This window comes from Drosophila willistoni (assembly GCF_018902025.1).
Source record: "Drosophila willistoni isolate 14030-0811.24 chromosome 2R unlocalized genomic scaffold, UCI_dwil_1.1 Seg167, whole genome shotgun sequence".
Taxonomy (NCBI): domain Eukaryota; kingdom Metazoa; phylum Arthropoda; class Insecta; order Diptera; family Drosophilidae; genus Drosophila; species Drosophila willistoni.
The window spans coordinates 22,888,391-22,910,239 of NW_025814050.1; the positions used below are offsets into that span (position 1 = coordinate 22,888,391).

The 21,849-nt window shown below is 35.8% G+C and overlaps 1 protein-coding gene and 1 non-coding gene across 2 annotated transcripts in view; one reads left to right on the forward strand and one right to left on the reverse strand.

Annotated features, from left to right (window-relative positions):
* Positions 1 to 1,272: 1,272 nt before the first annotated feature.
* Positions 1,273 to 21,849, reverse strand: part of LOC6648244 (ATP-binding cassette sub-family C member Sur) — a 53,045-nt gene continuing 32,468 nt past the window's right edge. Inside the window, exons 12-23 of the mRNA XM_047010515.1 lie at positions 21,406 to 21,542; positions 19,297 to 19,507; positions 18,499 to 19,169; positions 18,236 to 18,426; positions 14,217 to 14,932; positions 12,458 to 12,615; positions 11,256 to 11,451; positions 8,494 to 9,280; positions 7,324 to 7,451; positions 3,249 to 3,543; positions 1,705 to 1,901; positions 1,273 to 1,641 (exon numbers count right to left, since the gene is read on the reverse strand). Of these exons, the coding sequence (XP_046866471.1) occupies positions 1,483 to 1,641; positions 1,705 to 1,901; positions 3,249 to 3,543; positions 7,324 to 7,451; positions 8,494 to 9,280; positions 11,256 to 11,451; positions 12,458 to 12,615; positions 14,217 to 14,932; positions 18,236 to 18,426; positions 18,499 to 19,169; positions 19,297 to 19,507; positions 21,406 to 21,542 (3,846 nt within the window). The 3' untranslated portion in view covers positions 1,273 to 1,482. The remainder of the gene's footprint in view (positions 1,642 to 1,704; positions 1,902 to 3,248; positions 3,544 to 7,323; positions 7,452 to 8,493; positions 9,281 to 11,255; positions 11,452 to 12,457; positions 12,616 to 14,216; positions 14,933 to 18,235; positions 18,427 to 18,498; positions 19,170 to 19,296; positions 19,508 to 21,405; positions 21,543 to 21,849) is intronic.
* On the forward strand, positions 20,685 to 20,767 carry Trnal-cag. Its single transcript has one exon. It is a non-coding gene; the product is annotated as a tRNA-Leu (tRNA).

The window sequence follows — 21,849 nt, forward strand, 5'->3', positions numbered from 1 at the left end:
TTATCGAGTTGAGGGACTTGCAAGTGCCCCGTTTGGGTGCATAAATTCATAAATGTTGTTGCCACATTCATTGCATATTCATGCAAATTATTGAGTGGCAGTGGCAACGAAGCACCTTGTGAACCCGCAACCATCGCCAGCAATCGGTATCGACTTAAACTCCATTCTAATTGGGGTGATTTATGTATAGAAATGCATCGTATTTTCAATTTGCGATTGTTGTTTACCCAAAACGTAATTTCATTCCACTGGCAATGGGAATGTAAACCGTTTGGTTTTATGTGAGCATAACAAACTGGTCGGAACAATGGCAAAAAATAGGTACACAGAGAGTACAGAGTCCAAAATACATACCTAATTATAAACAAAACTGCTTACCTGATGATAAATGATAAATGATAAAAACATTTGACGTAAAAAAGGCAAAATGAACTAAAATCTGTTGCATGTTGTTGTAAATTGCTCATTTTCTCTGATAGATAAAAAAACTGTTGAGTTGTTGATTTTCATTTTGATCATAGTAATATGAGGAAGTTTCTTTTCTATCCGCTTGAAAGAAAACTCCTAAAACTCTTCTTTTTCTATGGCTCCGTCTTAAATTCATTTTAATTAGTTAATATAAATTAATTGATATTTAAAGATCCGGTTCAGGATTTGGAACCAGTATATATTTATATTTTCGTTTATGTGATGATTTCTTTTATGCACTGGAATAAAAATAAACAAAAATTAAGAAATTAATTGAATCAATTGTTGCTTGGTTGCTGTAGGAGGAGACGTCATTGATAACTTAGATTTGTATATATTAAAATTTCTTATATTAATTGTTTAAGATTATCGGAATTTCTACCACTGTATTTACATTAACATGTTCTAAAAGCATCTGTTACATGGCTCATGAAGAGCTTCTAACTCATGAAAACGAAATATAAAAAGGACTTCTTTCTGGAATTCGAAGAGGAGAAGACTTATTTTTCCTTACTTCACTCCACATGCAATTGAGCATTGGAGTTTTGTACCATCTGCAACTGGGCAGATCAAACAGTTGCGTTTTATATAATAAATTCTGAAATCTAGAAAAGATTTTCAACGTAATTTTTGTGAGTTTTTATAAAGTTGACTGTAACAAATAACACTCGAATTTGTTTAACTCATTAAAGGACCAAAAGGCGTTCTATCTAGTCCTTAAATATAATTTATTTCAATGCGCTCAGGAATTACCCATGGCATTTGAGTCATTGTTTTATTAATATAATGAAAATAATACACAGATATACATAAATATATATATTGAGAAGAGATGAAATACACTTTAAACACCTACATATATAGATAAAATTATATAATCACATTTGGACACACAACTAAGTACTATATACTGGAGGGACACAAACTGCTCGCTGTTTGTGTCTTCGCCGGAAACTATTGTCAATCACTTTTATGGCACATTTCACTTACAAACTAAAAGTACAAAAACGATATCTAAGTGGTAATGCTGCTCATCTCAGCTCCCTTCTGGAGCAGGCCATAAAAGGCGGAGTCTGTCTGCTCCCTTAGCTGCCGTGGATTGCCATCCTCAATGATCTGTCCCTGGTCTAGCACTACAATGCGCTCATAGTCCATGATAGTGCTCAGACGATGCTGCAAATGGAAGAGCCAACAATAAGATGATGCAAACACAAATCTTTTAAAGCAAGAGCTTACAGCAATCGTCATAATTGTGCGACCCTGAAAGGCCTTATCCGCTGCCTTGAGGAGGGCCCTTTCGGTGGAGATATCCAGTGTACTTGTTGCTTCGTCGAGCACTAGGCAAACGGAGCCACGGAGAATGGCACGTGCCAGGCAGAGTAATTGCCGATGCCCGGCGCTCAGGTTAATGCCGCCATCGGTGATTTCGGTATCTGCGTAAGAATAATATAGTATACATACATATACATACATACATATATTTAACCAGGAGTCGCTGCCTGATATATATGGCATAATAAAAATCCATTTTAGTGCGTAATTAAAGTTGTATTTAATAAGCGTGACATAATGGCCGCTTGGCTAAGCACGCGTTTAAGCCTTAACGAGGGGAATTAACCGACCAGTGCAGAGCACTGCACGGCCATGAAAGGGAAGAAAAGGAAAGGAAAGGGCTCTCTCTCTCAGTCTCTCCCTTTCCTTCCATTTGGCTGTAAAATGTTGGCCAAATGTTTATGCAAAGGGTAAAGGTTAAATTGCTCTACTCGGTTTGCTCGTTGCTCAACTTTTGTGGCTTACTTTATTAAGGCAGAAATTATTTCCTAACGTGCAGGAGTGGTAAAATGCATGCAAAGTTGGTTAAAGTGCAGTTTACAATAATTAATCAATCAGAACTTTATAAATAATACAATTGGAGGCAATCAAATAAGATTTCATCAAATGAATTTAGTAGTATTAAATGTTTGTACAAAACTATTTAGACCCTTAAAGCAAATGCTTTAAATTAGTAACATTGGCTCAAATGAAATTAAAATGAAATTGATATAATATGGAAATGAATTGAAATGAAATTGAAATTGAGCAAAGTAGCAAAGCAACTTAAATGAAATTTAAATACAAAATTAAATGTAGAATGTAGACAATTTCCACAGATTCTCAAGAACATTATGAAGAAGTCAAAGTTAACTGGAGCCAAAGTTCAAAGAAAATTGAAAGTGTATAAAACGAAATGGTATTCAATATTTAAAAGCTTGTCATTCCAGACAGACTCTGAAATGTAAACCAAAAAAGTCTAAAAAATGCAATTAAATAGCTATTCAGAATACCCCAAACCACAAATTTAAGAAATGTATTTGAAGAATTTGCCTAATCAACACAAATACGAGTAAATATACTCAATAGATAGATAGACATTTACATGGATATGCATATGACCGCGTGTGTGTATGTGTGTGTGTGTGTGTGTTTGTATGTTACCCACATGTGAGCCAATCAACACGAAAAATCAAACATGCATGAACTTTTACTGTAAACATCAAACAGTCAGGCAGTGAGTCAGTTAGTCAGCCGGGATATGCCAGGATATGTGGGGATAGGAAGGATGCCATGTTTGCTGCCAAAAATAAACATGATTTTTTCATAAGGCAAACACAGAGAGTCAGTCCTCCATTCCAACTAACTGTCGCTCTGTCGGTCCGTCAGTCATGCTGCCTGCCTGTCAGTAGCATGGTTTTTGTTATTTACATGAGAGAAGAGCGAGGAGAGTTGGCGTTTTTGCTTACCCAAACCCTGCGGCAGATGCACATTGACAAACTCCTTGAGTTGCGCCAACTCGAGACAATTCCACAATTGCAAATCCGAATAATAACCATGCGGATCAAGATTTTCACGTATTGTTGCATTGAACAGATGCACATCCTGTGGAATTATCGATAATCTAGAACGCAGCTCGTCTGGCCGGATTTGCTCAATGTCCACATCATCGATGCGAATGTGGCCACTTGTCGTTTGCAATACACCGAATAGGGATAAGGCCAACGAGGATTTGCCACTGCCCGTGCGACCACAGATGCCAATCTGAAAGATAAAAAACAAGAAAAACATTTGTAATGGAGCAATAGATACAAAAATAAAGGAACCCAAACAGTCTAGTGCATTATCATCGTTTGCAATTGAAATATGTCCGTTAACTGTGAAATCAAATTCAAATAAAAATCTGCTGACTCTTTTGCAGACCAGCAGCTGCAATAAAATACATCCAATACCTATACCAATATATGTATATTGGTTCAATTGTCGTCTATAATCAGTTGACGCATCTGTTTTCATCTAACAATCAATCAATCAATCAATATGCTTGATGCATCGAAGCCTAAGCCTATTATAGCTAAGCTAAAACGTTTTTAAACCAACTCGCAATGTCATCAGCCAAATCAAAGCCTAAACATTCTCATCATTTCGGATTCAAATGTTAGTTTTTCCACTCTCCCCCTCTCTCTCTCTCTCCCAATATGGTCCATGATGAAATTGTTGTCAAAACACTTTTGCATATGCATGAGCCGAATCCGGGAAAAACAGCAACAAAAAAACACGAAAACTGAAAATTGAATGTAAGCCCACAGACTGTTTGTTTGTATGCAGTCTGTGTCCTATTATCTATTGCCACTTAATTCAGTTAAAAAACAAAGAAAATATGTATATTGAATGTACAAATCTCTGAAATTGTAAAAAATATACATATAAAACAGGACCAATTGAATCTGTCAAATGCCAAAGGGTTCAAATGTAATACGTTTAACTTTCTTTCACACGAATATTGTAAAAAACAAATGTATGTTAGATTAAGGGAACACTTGTATATCCTAATCCATCTCTATTTTATTTGGACTTCTATTTAAATCTGAAAAATATTTGTATAAATGCATCTCAGGTTAACACAGATTAATCTTATTGATAACACAGGCCGACATTTTCCAGGTCATGAAAAAGTGTTCTAAGTTCAATAGGTCTTTTATAGTAATTTGGGGGTGCTGATCACGGTTTTAGTTTTTGCCCATCACGTCAGGATTTCGAAAAAAAATGCGTTGGAATTATTCAAAATGGCCTCATTTTTAATATTTTCTTCAATAATATAAGCAAATTATTATACTCTAAACGTTATTATTTTAACCTATTAATATATTAGGTATGATTTAAATGCAATTTACACAAAATCAAAGAGGCGTTTCTTTGTTATCATGCATATTATCATGCATATGGTTCCAAAATGAGTAAAATTCGAACCAAAAAGTATGCTATAGGGATTCAAAGAATGTGCAACTTGTTAATTTTAAAAAATTATTGTAATTTTATGCATCTAACAAATTGTTTATAAGTAATGTTGGCAAACAACAGCTATTTTTCTTAAACAAGAAATTCTACAATTCGTTAAAAATGTAGAAAAACAATTTTTAACTTTATATAGTATACTTTTGGGTGCCTATTTTCCAACCCTAGATCCCCTAATTTCACAAAATCTGGACGTGATGAACAAAAACTGAGTCAGAATCAGCGTACCCGAATTAGTTAAAAACACTTCTCAGGTTAACGTCACCAAAAATCATGTCGGCCTGTGTAATGGAAAAGCAGAAAAAGTTTTGAACACTCTGAAAACTTTGTCCATTGTTATATTTTAAACCCATTCATTTTAGCTGAATTTCTATAGAGATTTCAAATGTCGAGGTAAAAAATTGCCAATTTTTTTCCAACAAAATATTGAAACAATAGATTTTTTAGCTAATTGAGATTTTTCAATTCTTTTTCAATGAAATATTGCATATTTCATCAGCCGAACTTTAAACATTGTTTTGGCCATTTTAGTAGTTTTTATTAAGATTAAACGTTCCACTTATTTTCCATAGACCAAACTCAACTTTAAACGAAAATATTTGTTATTTAAAAGTTTCGCCATATTTTTAACGTGAAATTCGTGAAATATTTAACATGGAATTTAAAGATGAATTTCCTTTTCTGTGTGTGCAATGCAATGCGCAATTTAAATTTATGTATCAAATATTGATTTGCGGTATAAGTTCAAATTTGTTTTTGTTTTCTCAATTGGTTTTTTATATTGCAAACAAAAAAAAAGTCGTTTAGAAATTTATGGCTGACTTTTTATACATTTTTTGAACTATCACGTTGGTCATTGAACTCGCTTGATTTATTTATCAGAATCGAATGAAATTAAATTTATATATGTACGTGTAAATAAAATTTTGCACAAATTGCCAGTATTTATTCTGGATTGGCTCATTAAGTTTGTGGTGAATCGTTTTAATTTGAGTAAAGAATTCACACAGTTTTTTTTTTTGTTTTTGTTTTACTATAAGCAAAAAATTTTCTTCAACTTGGGAATATTCGTTTATCGGCGTCTCCTCTTCGTACATTACATATTTGCCCTGCCATTCAAACTTCAAAAACCTATCAATTTTGTTTACAACTACTTTAGAAAATTTACAATATTTGCTGGTAAACGAAGAAACGAGGAATGAGAGAAAAAACCAAAACGAAAAGCAGAAGGCAGATGGCAAAAGGCACAAGGCACAAGGCAAAACGATGATGGCAAAAACTAACCAGACTCATTCGTTCTCCCTCTCTCTCTCTCTCTCTCTCGCCATTTCTTTTCCCCCTTTTTTCCTCTTTGTGGAGTTTTCCTTGTGTGCACTTTACCATAATGATGATGGACAGCTCTATATGTGAAGACATTTCAGGGGCGTATTATCACATAAGAGGTGACAATAGCTAAAGGGAAAAGTCATAGAGATCAGTGAAAGTCACTTTAAACTACTTTTTAAAGAATTTTTCTCAAGTCTTCTATAGTTAGATTATGAAAAGGAAAGACTTAATCTATAAATTCATATTTCAAAGATATTAAGAAATACCTTATCCGATATTTAATAATGTCTAAGTGCAACAATATTTTGTAGGAATTATATATATACGTAGTAGGGCATGTATAATGTATATCCTATTCAAGTGGATCAAGCCTATTTAGGATAATTAACATCTTTCCAAATAAAACATTCGATTTTAGAAGATATATATGATGAATGGTTATTGTTACTACAAATTATATACAATTTCTTTACAAGAAACGAAAATAAAGTTAGTTTCGATAATTTTCTTAAATTTGGTTGTGTTTTCCCCTTGTCTCCTGATTTGTTAGTTATCTAGTTAAGTTTGATGGTATGTAAAAGAAAATAAATCGATTTCAAGAACCAATATGTATATGTAATCTGAAAAATCTAAATCAAATGACTGAAATTTCAATTTCGGATGTCAAAGTTTGAAAATATTTTCATTCTTTCAACACTTTAAAGAATAAAAGCTATGTAATTGGATTCATATATCCATAATCCGATCCTGTGCATAGATAGATCAAATAGACATGTATATGTATGTACATATATATAAGCAGTAAGTGTGCATGTATAACATTGTGGATACTATGTATAGTATTTCATCGTTTGCTGTTATTTGCAGACGTTTCATTCCGCTGCTGCTGTTGACTTTTTTTACGCTGTCTGGCCAAGTCGGGCCCGGTTAGTTTGGACTTGGGCATTGGCTTTGGTTGGTTTGCGGCTAAAGTGCATTCTGCAAGCACTCCGATTCGATTCCATTGCCCTGACTACCACACTACCTTACACACATTTGCTATGCATTGGTCACAGTTTGTTAGGCTCTGTGTATCCCTGCCTTTCACATCCTTGATGTGATTTTATTTATTGCTCAACATTTTTGCCAGTTTATTTACAGTATTGGCCATTGTGGCCAATGTCTGGGAAAGGGGCAACAATTGTTTGTTTTTTAACCACTCACCCGTTGACCCGCTGGTATATTCAATGTTAGATTACTGATAACCATCTGCCTTTGTCCTTCATAACATAGGCTGACATTTTCGAAGCTGATGTCTCCGCGTTGTGGCCAGGAAATCGGTACACTCCGGTCTTCATGTCGTACATGGAAAAACAAAAGGGATGGATCATCCATTATTATATCTGTGTAAATTCTTTGGTATGTATGTATATAATAATTTAATACCAAATCAACAATGCATGAAAATTGTAACCTTTTAAAATTTATGTCCGCCCGCAAACTGTCAGTTGGAAATTTTGCTGAAGAACAAACAAAACCAAAAAACGGGAAAAAAAATATGAAAATGAACATGGAAACTGAAAAGTGAAACTGATGTGGGCACAAAAAAAACTGACTAGGAGTTAATGAAAAGGGTTTGGCTCCTCCTCAAACAAAGGGCATCGTTTAGGGCACACTCGATGAGGGAAAGGGATGACATTTGCTTATACAGAAAACGATAAGTTGGTTTTATCTTATGATTTGATAACATTTAGTTGGAGCATCAAATTATAGGGGCATCTCGAAATGGAAAACTGGAATTCCACTTAGATCTTTGTTCTTTTTGCCATGAGAGTGTAACGAATCGAAAAAGAAAGTTTGCTGACCTTAAATAAATCACAACTGGCTTCTCAATTTTAGACTGACAACTAATTTTTTAAGTAAAGGCTTCTAATGAGTGTTTTTGAATAATCATTGGGATTATATTCTTCCTATTTGTTTACCCATTTGTATGTTTTTGCTTCAAAGCAAGCAAGTTTACGATTTTAGTAAGAATTATTCACTCCATGACGTTCGAAGTATAAATAAAGCCTGAATTGAATTGCTCAAAGTAAATGTATTTGCTTCTCCATAAAATAAATATTACCCCAAAGTAAGTACAAACCACGTTATCGTAAAGAGAAACTTGATATTAAGTGGCATAAGTTTTTTTGTTGGCCATGAAAGTGTCAGCTATAAGTCAACTGCCATAAATCAATTGGTAATCAATGGTTCGTATAAATTGCCTTGAGGCTAATTGAATGCCAAAAGTCACACCCACCGACACCCACCGACACACCCACACACTTTGACACTTACTTAAATATACATATATAAGAAGAAAGTATAGTTGTATATGTGTATGTAGGTACTTACAGTATTTCAGTGGGCCATGCCGCCGCCTCTTAGCTGGCTCATTTGGCACGACGAAGGCGACCTTGTCACCAACTGCTGCCATTTTCTTATCTTTAATCACCGACATCTTTGTCGTTGTTGTTGTCGTCGCCGTCGCCGTCGTCGCCTGCTGCAACTTGTCAACAACTGTCGCCGTGTGGAAGTTTAAGTGATTGCCGTCGCCGGCTGCATTGCCTGCATTTAATTTATCAGCGTCTCCAGGTCCTTTGCACTGCTCCAGAGCCACATGCTCGCCACCCCAAGTCACTCCCGCTCCATCTTCATCAACATCAACGGCAGCTGACGTTGGTGTGCGTTGGTAAAGTTTGGCATAGGCAGCCCTCGACAGGGCTGTAGTTGGATACAAGGACGACAAATCGACTTCAATGCTGTTGGTGATTTCCTCTGGCTTTTGCTCCAACTCCGCCTCCTGCTCCTGCTCATGCTCGATGGCTACTGGCTCCTGGGCATAGTGGGCAATGCGTTCGACCGAGCCGGCATACATCTCCATATCGGCCAAAAGTTTTACAACCCAATTAAGGTAAATCGGCACCAACAACGTGTAGTTTATGGCCAAACCGACTAGAGATGGTGTTGGTGTCAGCTCCCTGTTCCCAGAGCCTGGAGACGAATTCGAGTCTGGCAAGCTTTTATTGATGGCATAAGTTCCTGATGTGGCAACCTCTCTGGCATAGTTGCTGCAACTTAGACTTGCCGTTACCAGTGCCGTCACAATGGCCACAAAAACAATGCAGCCACCCAGGTAATCCTGCATAGTGAAAGAGATTGAGTAGTAGTAGATAGTTAGACGGATAGACAAGGCGGGGCACGGACTGTGCTTGTTAGTGTTGCTCTTTTGGTTAAGATTTTTTTCCACATGACTTTTTAATCAGTCCACGTGTGCGTCTAAGCGGGTGCCATGCCACATTTCTGACGACTTTTTCCCAACCAAGTTATTTTTTTACTACTACCTACAACTTAACCTTTTTCCCCTTTTTGTTGTTGTGTGTCTCTTTGGCCTCTTAATGAAACTTTTGAGGGGCTGATGCCAAACCACAATTGAAAAGTTTTGTTTCTTTTCTTTCATTTTTTGCTGCTTTTCTTGTAAGCAGCTTTCCAAAGGCATGAGAATGGAAAGAGGAGTGAAAAAGCTGTTGCATATCGCACTTATGGCAAGTTTTACACTTTTTTTTTTTTGTCTAGGGCATCAGGTTAACTTGTCAAAAAGTCGATTTAAAGTGTTCCTTAATCAAATCAGAAAAGCAAATTAAGTGAAAGAAATTTCACATTAAATAGCACTTTGTCTTTAATGGGTAAGAAATATTTTCATCAAAGAGAAAACTATTCAATTTAACCAACAAGTCTAAGGCAAAAATATTTAAGGAAATGTATTGACGGATTCAAGAATATTTTTGGAAAACTTAAGAAAAATAGTTGAAAAATATATAGTATATATGTAGAGATTCATTTTTATCCCGGACGAGCCTCCAAGTTGTGGAGCTTCAACTTTTACCTGGATGAGTCCCCAAGTTGAAGAGATTCAATTCGCACACACTGGGTTTTATTTTTATCAGCTTTATTGCATTTCGTTAGTTTATTTGCTTAGTAGTAAAATTATTAATTACTTCACAATATTTCTCTTTATTTATCGAATTCACTCCGAATGCACTGCTCACACTTCGAGACGCAACTTTACCGGCTCACTCTATTCGACTGACTCTCTCTTCGAACTGACTGACTACTTCTCGCCATCGTATATCGTTTTAATCGATATTACGTCGATACCGATTCTCACTCGAAGTCACCTCTACCATACCGCGATCCTACATATATTAGTTTATTATAAAAGTAGATGTAGTCCTTAATTTTTTGTTGTTGAAAAAGTCAGGGAAAGAACTACACGAGGAATATAGTTTGGTTCTGCTCCTACAGATAAGTATACAAGAAATGAAGAGCAAAAACTTATATAGACAAATGAAGTAAGTTGGAAAACCATTTGGGATATAATTATTCTATTGATTATGCAAATTTTGCATCTTACATGATCCGTCTATGACGAAGACAACTCACTTACTTGATATTACGAAAGACTTAACAACAGGTTCTATTTTTAAACTTTCGCCAAGATTCACACAATATGTCAATGGTTTCTGATAATTATCGAACGGAGGAAGGCGTAAAGTTTGTTCTACTTTTCAATTTATCAAGTGTATTGAACTTTGTTTTTGAGAAATAAAAGTAACTAGTAGTTGTTAGTAGACCGCAGCAGTAAAACAAGCAAATTTTGCAAACCTTTACCACATTTTGCACACGTCAACACAATATGTACCAATTTGCACACAATTTGCAATCAATTGGACACTTCAAACCCATAACAGACACTCGAACAATGTAAACTATACCTTGGAATGTGAATAGAAACCGTTTTACCAGTCAAACGACGCATCAGACAGACAGACAAAGAGACAGACAGACTTTACTCCAGCTAGAAATGAGACTATACTCCTGTAATGTACTCCTGTTCCAACCATTTACCCACAACCAAAATGCCAATTGAATTCCATGCACACAAACACACACACACACATACATAGATAGATAGCAAACTTTACAGAAATCAAATGTGCATAAATGGCATATTGACTAGCCACACGAGAGAGAAAGATGACCGACACACAGACAGTTGGACGGGACATCAGATGGACAGACAAGCCCCCAATGATGATGGGTCAAAGGAGACTTACCAATGATATGCCCAGCCAGCGATTACTCGTATTCAATATGGTAAATGCAATTGTGTTCGCCTCAAGACGTTTGAAGAGTATCTCGGTGAAACGTGACTCCTGATTGTACGCCCGAATTGTGGTCACACCTTGTATTGTCTCCGACAGATGCGAAATGACAGGTGAGTTTGTTGAATTTTCAATGCGTTGCAGTTCTCTGAAAATACACACAATGTAAGATAATCAAAAGGTGTTAGAAATTTACAATAAATTTGCATATTCTTTGTTTAGTTGATTCAATCAATCAATTCCATATTCATGTCTTACTATGTATTTATGTCGATTTTTTACGGCTTAACAACATCTAGAATGGTTTTCGAAACCTCTAATTAATTTGTTTTAAACAATATTCAAACTATTTCAAACATTAAACTTGCATAAGTAAATGTTGATAGCTTTCATTGCCTACTTTTTAGGGTTTTTATATTTTTGTTTATGTTTTTTTTATTGAATAAGTAGTAGAAAAGGATATAAAAGGCTAAGTTTCTCCAAAAAGGTCTGCATTCAAGATTAATTTAAGAACTTTATCCAAAATATAGTTCTCGCCGTGTTCAAGAAAATTCTAGATTTAAATTGTATTAAACTTAATTGAGTTTAAGCTGGATTTTTTAGCTGAATACAAGAGTTTTGGTACTTTAAATACTTTACTCTTTAAACTTATCCCATCTTATGCTCTCGCCCAGGCACATCGTTCGCCTCCATTTGCTTCGACCCCCTTCCCTCGTTTCTTGTCAAAATTGTTGTAAAGTTTTGCAAAACTGAAAATATGCTTGAAAGACAATTATAAGCCACAAGTAGATAGGAATCTGCTAATAGTGCCACTCCCTAAAGAGGAAGAGAGAGGCGCAAGGATGACAGCGAGAATGTAAAAGGAGCAAACTTAACTTCAAGTTAATGCCCAGCTCAATTGTGCCCGGCTAGCAAAATTCAAAATGCGAAAATCTTTTGTTGCCATTTCGTAGCTAAATATGTATCTATACATTTACCCCAAAACAACAATAACAACAAAACTTTAGTTATAGGCAACTTTAACAGTTGTTGGCGGAAAAACTTGTACCGTTCTTTATTATTTAACTTTCCGAACCATCAAAAAGATTTTCTCCATTGGACATTTCCAAAAAAACATTTACAAGTACGTGTAGTATAACTAATTTTCAACTCACCTGGCAGAACACCTGTAGAACTTTTGTATAACATAATAGGCACCACAAATGGGCACTGTTAGGACCAAAAACCAGGGCGTAATGCTCACATTTATCAAGATGGCGCACATGCAGAGCAATGTAAATTGCAGTAAACGTTGACTGGTCGCCGCGATTTTCTGTAAATGAAAATATATAGTGGGCTATATAGTGAGCGACAATATGAACAAATGGCATCAGGAGAGGACTGGGCTGGACTGGGCCTAGAAGCCAGATAGGGTTCGGTTTTCGTTAGCTTTTTTGGCTTGACATTTTTAAATGACTTTTGCTTGTTTGTGGCCAAATTGACAAATGACTAAATTTGTTGCATGTCATTCTCCTGGTTGCTGTTGGTCTACACCAAAATTGTACTGAATACGAGCATAAATGAGGGGTACGACTAGCAGAGGGGCACAAAAGTGGGGAAAAGCATGTGGCTCTAGTGATAAATGTGTTCCAGCACCAACACTCAGCCAGCCATGTTTCATAATCAAATTTTTGTGGGGCTTTGAAATTGTCGTGCAACAATTTTCTAAAGTGCACAAAAAAGGACGATATGTTTGAGGCATAAATGTCTGTACATGAGTGGTATAATTATTGAAATGAAAATGGCATTTCTATTCAATCAACCGAATTGCAAGCAAAATTATCAAATACGCTTGTGAACTTTCTGTGTGCTGATTTTACTTAATGCAAAAACTTTGTTTCTAAATAAATGATTGGGAAATTTGATTTGGAAACAATGAGAAATCTCAATTAACTTGGAAGAGAAAATATTTTGCAGTATTATCTTGAAATCTTGTAGTCTTTCTTATCACGTCACTCGGATTAGACTTAAAAACAACTTTAAACTAATTAATTCTAACATGTTCATTGCCAATTGTACTAGTTATTAATAGTTTTATCCCCACTAATTAATAGTTTTAGTTACACAAATTGTCAAGACATATGGAAGATATTCTTTTAGGAGCAACATATTTTATTTATGAGAGGTTGAAGTTCTATTGTAAGATACAATGAAAACTCAGATCCCATTTTCATAGTTTTACTATGGCATTTATTCTATTTAAGTTTTTTCTATCTATTTTAAGTAACACTTAAGGACCAACGAAATCAAAAATGCAAAAATCAATTTACTGGACATTCCAAAATAAATTTTCCCAATGTCTTCTCATTTTCTTGCTCAAAAGATATTTTATTTACACTTTAAATGGTGCCAAATATTTCTGTTTCTCTGTCACCCACTGACTTACTAACCTTTAGACACTTTTGCAGAAAAAATTCTAAAAATCAAACGGCAAAACATAAACAAAAATCCGGTCCGCCTATTAATCACATCAAAATTTTCTGTTTAATCAACTCAATCACAAGAATCATTCATGTCGAACGACGCAAACACACATAAGTCAGTCAGTCAGCAACAAAAAAAAAAGTTGTTATTGGAAAAGAAAATCGAAAACTAATATATAACAAAAATCCAAAAAAAAAAGGGCGGCCAAGTAGTGTCAACAAACTCATATATCACATAGTCAAAAAATCTCAGTGCATAATGCGTGCTTATCGGTTCGAAATCTAAGCCCGGGTGAAACCAATCAGTAACTGGCACAGGCAACAACAATTGGCCAACAACTAACAGTGGAGGGGTAAGAGAGGGGTGAGGCTAAATAGCAAAATAAGCTGCAGTGGCAATGTTCTCATATATTTTATGGTACAAACAACAACATGATGAAACAAATCTTACCTTATCAATGATCGCCATATCGTTGCTGAAACGATTCACAATACGTCCAAGCGGTGTCACTTGAAAAAAATGCAACGTTTTATGCAAAATCGTTTGCAAAAGTTTATCGTGCAAATTACGACGAGCATTACAGCCAGCCCATTGTCCGGCCGGTGTTGATATCATGGCCATTATAATGCAAACACACGAAATTGTTGCATACATGCGAAAATAGTACGTGACTTCATGGTTTGAGTTTGGTTGAGGCCGACCATCCTCGTGATGCCGCTGCTGCTGGACATGGTCACTCCAATGTTGCAGCCAAACGTCCGTGTAGACACGCAAACATTGCCAAATTAGTGCGGTGATAAAAAAGACAATGATTATGGGCAAGCCAGAGGCTCGCATGTAAAGCAAATATATGTGATGTGATATTTTTCCATATTTGCGTTCAGCATCCGTCGTCGTTGGTGTTGCTGTCTTTACTACAACAGTTGGCAGACCACTTGGCGGGGGTGTGGACGAGGGTGTGGGCGGCACGACTGTGGAGGAACCTGCCCAACGTAACTTTTGCTGATCACTCTCCCTCACCTCGGACTGGCAATGGGCTGGGGCCGTCACGTCTGCCATGTCAGTGCTATTGGCGGTGGCTGGTTTTTCCGTTCTACCATTCAGGTTGTCGCTATTCCCATTGTTGTTTGTGATGTTGCTATTATGGCAATCGTTTGTTGCAAACGCTGGAAATGAAAAAAAAAGTATACACACGTATAAAAACTACATAAAAGCCGCTTGTAAGTAAATGGTAAAGTAAAAACCATATCAATATAAAGCTAAAATACGTGTTACTGGTCAGAATGTCCTAAAAGTGAAATCTATAGGAGAATAATAACAACACCATAAACTACATATAGGTAGAAAGAAAAGCTGCATGGGAATTTATTGCATCAACACAGATTATGGTATGTTTCTTTGGAAAAAGGTTGAAAGTGGTTAAAAATAATATTTGTAACTCTTTTGTATGACTATGCAAACTGGAAACACTTGTCAAAGTATTAGTAACAATTCGAATATGATTTTTGGCGTAAGACATTAACAATAACACAGGCCGACATGATTTTTGGTGACGTTAACCTGAGAGGTGTTTTTAACTAATTCGGGTACGCTGATTCTGACTGCATACTCAGTTTTTGTTCATCACGTCCAGATTTTGTGGAATTAGGGGATCTAGGGTTGGAAAATAGGCACCCAAAAGTATACTATATAAAGTTGAAAATTGTTTTTCTACATTTTTAACGAATTGTAGAATTTCTTGTTTAAGAAAAATAGCTGTTGTTTGCCAACATTACTTATAAACAATTTGTTAGATGCATTAAATTACAATAATTCTTTAAAATTAACAAATTACAAATTCTTTGAATTCTATAGCATACTTTTTGGTTCGAATTTTACTCATTTTGGAACAATATCAAAAGTGTATGATAATATGCATGATAACAAAGAAACGCCTCTTTGATTTTGTGTAAATTGCGTTCAAATCATACCTAATATATTAATAGGTTAAAATAATAACGTTTTGAGTATAATAATTTGTTTATATTATACTAGAAAATATTGAAAATAAGGCCATTTTGAATAATTCCAACGCATTTTTTTCGAAATCCTGACGTGATGGGCAAAAACTAAATACAGGGCCGTGATCAGCACCCCCAAATTACTATAAAAGACCTATTGAACTTAGAACACTTTTTCATGACCTCGAAAATGTCGGCCTGTGTTATTTGTTGTTATGTTTATAATCTCCATATCAAAAAAAGCTACTTCTGTGTAACACGATCTTGAATCCTATAAAGAATCAAGTTTTGAAAACAAATGTAGAGATTCTTCAAAGATCCAAAAACAAAATACCCAGGAACTTAAAAACTTAAAAAAAAACTGCTTAAAACTTAAAAACCATTCAAGTCTTCTTGCTCTATTTATTGTTTGAGAATCTAATAAAGAAAATATCTATCATTATAGAATAAATTTGTGTAGTTATGGTAATGATATTTTAGCATGTTCATTCCAGAATTTACATACTCCACTTTTCCATATAATTTATTTACAAGCTATTGCAAAAAAATGTAACTAATAATTTTTATTGGCCCATTGTGTTGGTTGAAAGGAAGTCTTTAAAATGAAAGAATAATGCTAGCCATGGGAGTGACTAGTAAAATATGGTTGTATTTTTTGTTCGATTGATGCATTCTTGGATGCCGCACATCTCCATTTGCCAATTGTATCTTTTCTGCTGCTGCTGTTTGTTTCAATAAAATTTCAATTTTACATGCCAATAAAAAAACCAACAAATAGCCCACAAAAAAAAAAAAAAAAAAAAAAACAAGGGAAACAAAAACCTTCTGCAATTCTGGTTTTTCCATTGTCGTTTGTTGCCCTTCAATTTCAGTTATTTCATTTTGCCATGTGCAACATGTTGCAATCAGCATTCACCTGCCACGAAATTGTGGTAAATGAAAGCATTTTTCGGGCCAAATGATAAAAGCCAAAGATTACATTTCCATTAATACACAGCAAGAAAAAAAAAATATGAAATTAAATTAGTCAGTTTATTTAATTAAATTGTCGTTTAAAATATCATTGTTTTTTGTGCGGCGTTTTTTAATAAGCAAATGAATTTGTATTGCAGATTACTTTTCTAGAATTTTGAATTTTTTTACGAAATTTAAACCTTTTAGCGAAATAATTGTTATCCCCCTGTCTCAGCAACTTTCCAGTGACTGCTCTCTGTGGCACTCAGCCAGCTGATTAAATTGAAAGTTTTCAATTTGATGCTGGGCGACGACTTGTCAGCCAAATATTGACAGCGAGTAGATAGATCAATGCATTAAGTTAAGCAAAAGTTTTTCTGCCTTACAAAACTTGCCGCACTGTGTCCTTAGCTGACATTGGGTGGAAAGGGGTTTTCCGCCTGGGAAAATAAACTTTTAAAATCAAAGTTGATTTAAGTTTACCAAAACACACACACACAACATACATTCCCTTAGACATGGAGAAATGGCACTATCCAAAAATATATACTGATAAATATACAGATATTTTGTTTGCAGCATCTTGGCTTATATTTATGGTGCAGTTTTTCCGCCACGAGGGAAATAAATTTGCAACTAATCAATATTCATTAGACAGAACCGTAGTCGAAGCCAGGCAAAGACTTGAGCAAAGTCTCGCGTATTGTAGAGACTTTGTTGCATTCTTGCCTTGTTTATTGATAGCCAAACACTGGCGTTTTATCGGATTCCAGAGTTGGAGGCGAACGGAATGCAGCGACTTTTTAATTAGCCGAAATGCAAAATGAGCCAATCGAGTGATAGAACGAGTGAATTGTGCATTGAACAGAAGTGTTATATATATTTATCTATAGAGACAAGAGAGAGAAAGTCTGCAAGACACTTTGTCGCAAAAGACTCCTTGGAGAATGCTAATAAATTTTGTATATTGAGCAATCAGACTTGAAGTTTGCCAGATATGATATTTATTCTATTAACTTTTTAGATAAAAAGAATTAAAATATTGAATACTTATTGCCATTTATTACGTGTCAAGGGAACTCGGAACCAGAATAGGCTTAAATAAAATAAAATAAGTTTAATTACCCATTTTATTACGATCCTTATTGATATGATACATTTATTTCGTATGAAATTAATACAAACATGACGGCCTTTGGGATAAAGTTAAGCAGTTAATGAACAACGAATTGAACAAAAAAATGGTTAGCGAATTGAAATCTTTTCTTTAAGAGCATTTGCTTTTACTTAAAATGATAAACCATGTCCTGCTTGTATCCTCCCGATGCTACTGTTGGCTGTTGCTCTTTGATTTTTGCTTGTTTTTCTTTAATAAAGAAATCACGCATACGCACTGTGTGTGTGTCTGCGTGGCTAGCCATCGATTGGCTTGCCCATATTGCGCATAAGAACTTTTCATGCATACAAATGGACAAAGTTCAAGAAATAAAAAGAAAATGCCGCTGCATAACTTACATTTTGTCGACATTTCCGTCGCAGACGATGCACTCTGCAACTTTCCATCCAATTGCGATTCGTTGATTGTTGTTGATGTTGTTGTTGTTGGTGTTGGTTTGGACATGTCAACAGCAGTTGTAGATGCCACTGAACTAAGTTCAATACTGGGTAAAAGAGCAGCTGCAGCACTAGACTCCTCTGAGATGCTTCTGTAAGGGGGAGACGCAGAGTGGGAAGTTTGTATAATTACATTAACCTGACAACTATCAACTATTACTCACAAAATTGAATTCGTGGCACTGAGTGGACGATGATGATGTTTGGGCTTGTTGGAACGCCGCATGGACATGCGTCGCAAAAACTGTTGAAAACTACCGCGAATTTGTGTTGCCTCTGTATTTGCGGGGTCTTCCTCGTCACACTTATTTTCCTGATGTTGTGTCACATCAGCAATTACCTCAATGGCCACAGGCGCCACATCCATGGCTGGAGGCGATGAAGCATTGCGTGTCACTGGCTGATGCTGTGGGACTCGCTGCGACGGCTGCCAGGACTGAACTCGCATGGGCTCTACATCGAGGCCATCGCCTGTTACACCACCAATGCCTCCGCCGGCACAACTGTCGGCATAGCTGCTACAGCTGACGGTGAGGACACTGCGACGTAACATATCACCACTGTTCGTGCTCGAGGTGGACGTTGCTGTGGCAGAACTAAGGCCGCTCAGGCGATGCCACGAATTTGTGGTTACCCTAGCTGTGCTACCTCGTCGGTGAAGCGTTGATGACCTGCGACGTGGCCGCATAATAACATCATCCGCCTGGCATTCATCAATTGGCAAAGGGACATCGTAGATGAGATGCCGAGAGCCGTAGACGCTGGAACGTTTACGCACCAGCTTGAAGCTGCCGCCCCCATGTTGTAGCCCACAAGCCACACTGCTGGACAATGACTTCAAAAAAAAAAGAAGGTACACACAGAGAAATGGGGAAAAAAATCATAAAATAAAAACTCGTTGTTCTTTAATATTAAAATTCACTTTTTCAAGGTTTTTCCCTTTTTTTTTTTGGCAAACTTACCGCGGGTAACTCATCGTCCTCCTCATCTTCATCGACTATGGCATCGGTTTGCATATTGTTAACTGACATGGACACACTGCCATCTGGCGCCTCCATTTCTGTACCTGGGCCACCACCCGCATCCGATGTAATCGAAATTGAACGCTGCAATCCCAATTTGCTGACATTTTTGAACAGTTTCCAGCGCTCACGTGACGTCTTCTCCGCTTGACTGTGTGTGGTGGTTGTGCGTATGGGAGGAAAAGAAAAGGCGAATAATATTAAAAACAGCAATTTAAACAGTCAAGAAGGTGTATCAGTTTTTCATTTCGAGTGGAGAAGTCGCGTATAATACACTTATCCTGCCTCTGGTTAAAGACTATCAAAAGGTTATACAGGAAGCACGTTTTTGCTACTTTCTATGATTGTTTTTCGACGGCAGTTGCATGAGAAGGCAAAGATTTAAAATTACTTTTTAAAAACATTTATTCATTAAAATCAAGAACAAAAGTGATTTAAGCAACTTTAACTTAAATCATGACGATTTTTAGGGGTGAAGTAGTTGTGGCCACGATTGAGAAATCGATGTAGCTTTTAATATATTGGCCCCTAATTTCTGTCTATATAGTGTAGGAATTTGTTTTATTCAATATATTTATTTGTAGTATTTTAGTTTATTTTAACGTAAAACTATTTATTTGATTATTTTAATTAGATTTAGTTGGAAATTAGTCGTCTTTACTGCTTCGCGTCGTTTCGTCTTTCTTTTTTTTGCAACCGCTTTCGCTCGTTTCTTCGGTTCGACCGTCTTTAGCTCAATTCGCCTCGCTCAGCAGAATTGCCAGACCCAATCCCACAGTAGCGATAATTATACGTGTGAATTGAATTCAAGTACAATCCAATTAAATAAACGTTTCTTTATCACACTACCAACTTCCAGTGAATATAAACGATCATGTATATCATTGTATAAACGTTCCAGGGGCTACCAGGGGACCTTTCCATAAGACGAAAGTTGAGTGTTCGAATCTTGCTAAAGCGAAGATTTTTTTTTCACATTCTTAAATTTTATTTTTTGAGTTAATCAAATATTTTTTTTTTTCTTAATTTTCCTCTTTTTTTTTTCTTGTTGGACGCTTTTTATTTATTATTTTCTTATGTGTTTATTTGATTATATGTATTTAATATTTCTTTCCGATCAGGTCGGTTTTTTATAATGATCAAATCAATCTAATAAGTAAGATGTTCTATAGATGTTTACTTACTTTTGTAGTGTTAAATGATTTGTCAGGTGTTAAAAATTATGTAATTATGCTAAATTAGAGAATATTTTTTCTAATGCATAAACAATTCTCAACTGCAAATTGAGCCGTTGCTCAAATTGACGTTTTGACAACGGGAAGACAAGAGTCAGGATGGCCGAGTGGTCTAAGGCGCTGCGTTCAGGTCGCAGTCTACTCTGTAGGCGTGGGTTCGAATCCCACTTCTGACAAATTATTTTTTTTTCTTCAAATTATTTTTTTTTAATGCGTATAAATATCGCAATTTTTTTTTCTTACACAAATAAATGTATAAATGTTTTTGAATTTAATGATCAGTCTTTTAAATTCAACAAATTGAAGTTAAATGATGAATTTTCGAGTTGATTTTAAATCTAATTGTAAGGGTTTTTACCCTTAATTTTCTTGTTTTCCCCACAAAATACCAAATATACGATATATATAATTAACTTGAATTTGAGAAAAGCAACTATTACAAAATTCTCTCGATTCAAGAACAATTTTTCAATGTTTATGTCGGGACAAGCAACCTGTTGTAGAAGTCTGACATTCAGTGAACACTTTCTTTGTCTTTGAGGAACCGAAAAATATTCACAGATAAATGAACTTGAAAGGAGACTTGTTTTGCAGGACTGAGGGGGACAAACAGGACTCTTGCTGTGCGGTTTCGTCCTTTACCTATCTGGAATGCCTGACTGATTCTTTGCTTTTGCCATTTCGGGCCCCGTTAGCATTTTTCAATCTAAGCCTTCAATGGGTGAAAAACAGGCAGAATATTTGTTCATTTTTGCGCATTTTCTTTTCTGGTCTTTTTGGTTTCTGCTTCTTTGCTAGAAAGCATAATACTCACTGTTGTTGTTGGTCCTTTTCCTTTGCGTTTGCCTTGGCAATTATCGAGTTCCATTTGGTGATTATGTGCGGCTGCTTTAGCTCAATGTCCTTATAACTGCCGCAAGCTTGCAGGCGACCATCTTTCATCACAATTAACTGACAGAGCCGGAACCCAGAAGAAGAGAACACAACGAAAGCAAAAATTAAAAAAAAAAAAAAAAGAAAAAGGAAAAAGAATTGAAAAGATATCAAATGGAAACGAAGGAAAAGCACTGGCAAAGAAAGGTGCAAAGCACAAAAGGCAATAAATTCAATTTCAAATTTAAATTTGCAATGTTTTTTTTGGGTTTTTTTTTTTGTCTGTTTTTTGTTACTTTTCCCTTCGGCTGCTGCTCAAAAAATTGTAAAAATGTGTGCGAAAAGAGCCCAAAGAGTCCGGTAAGAAATGGTCTTTCCAGGCAAT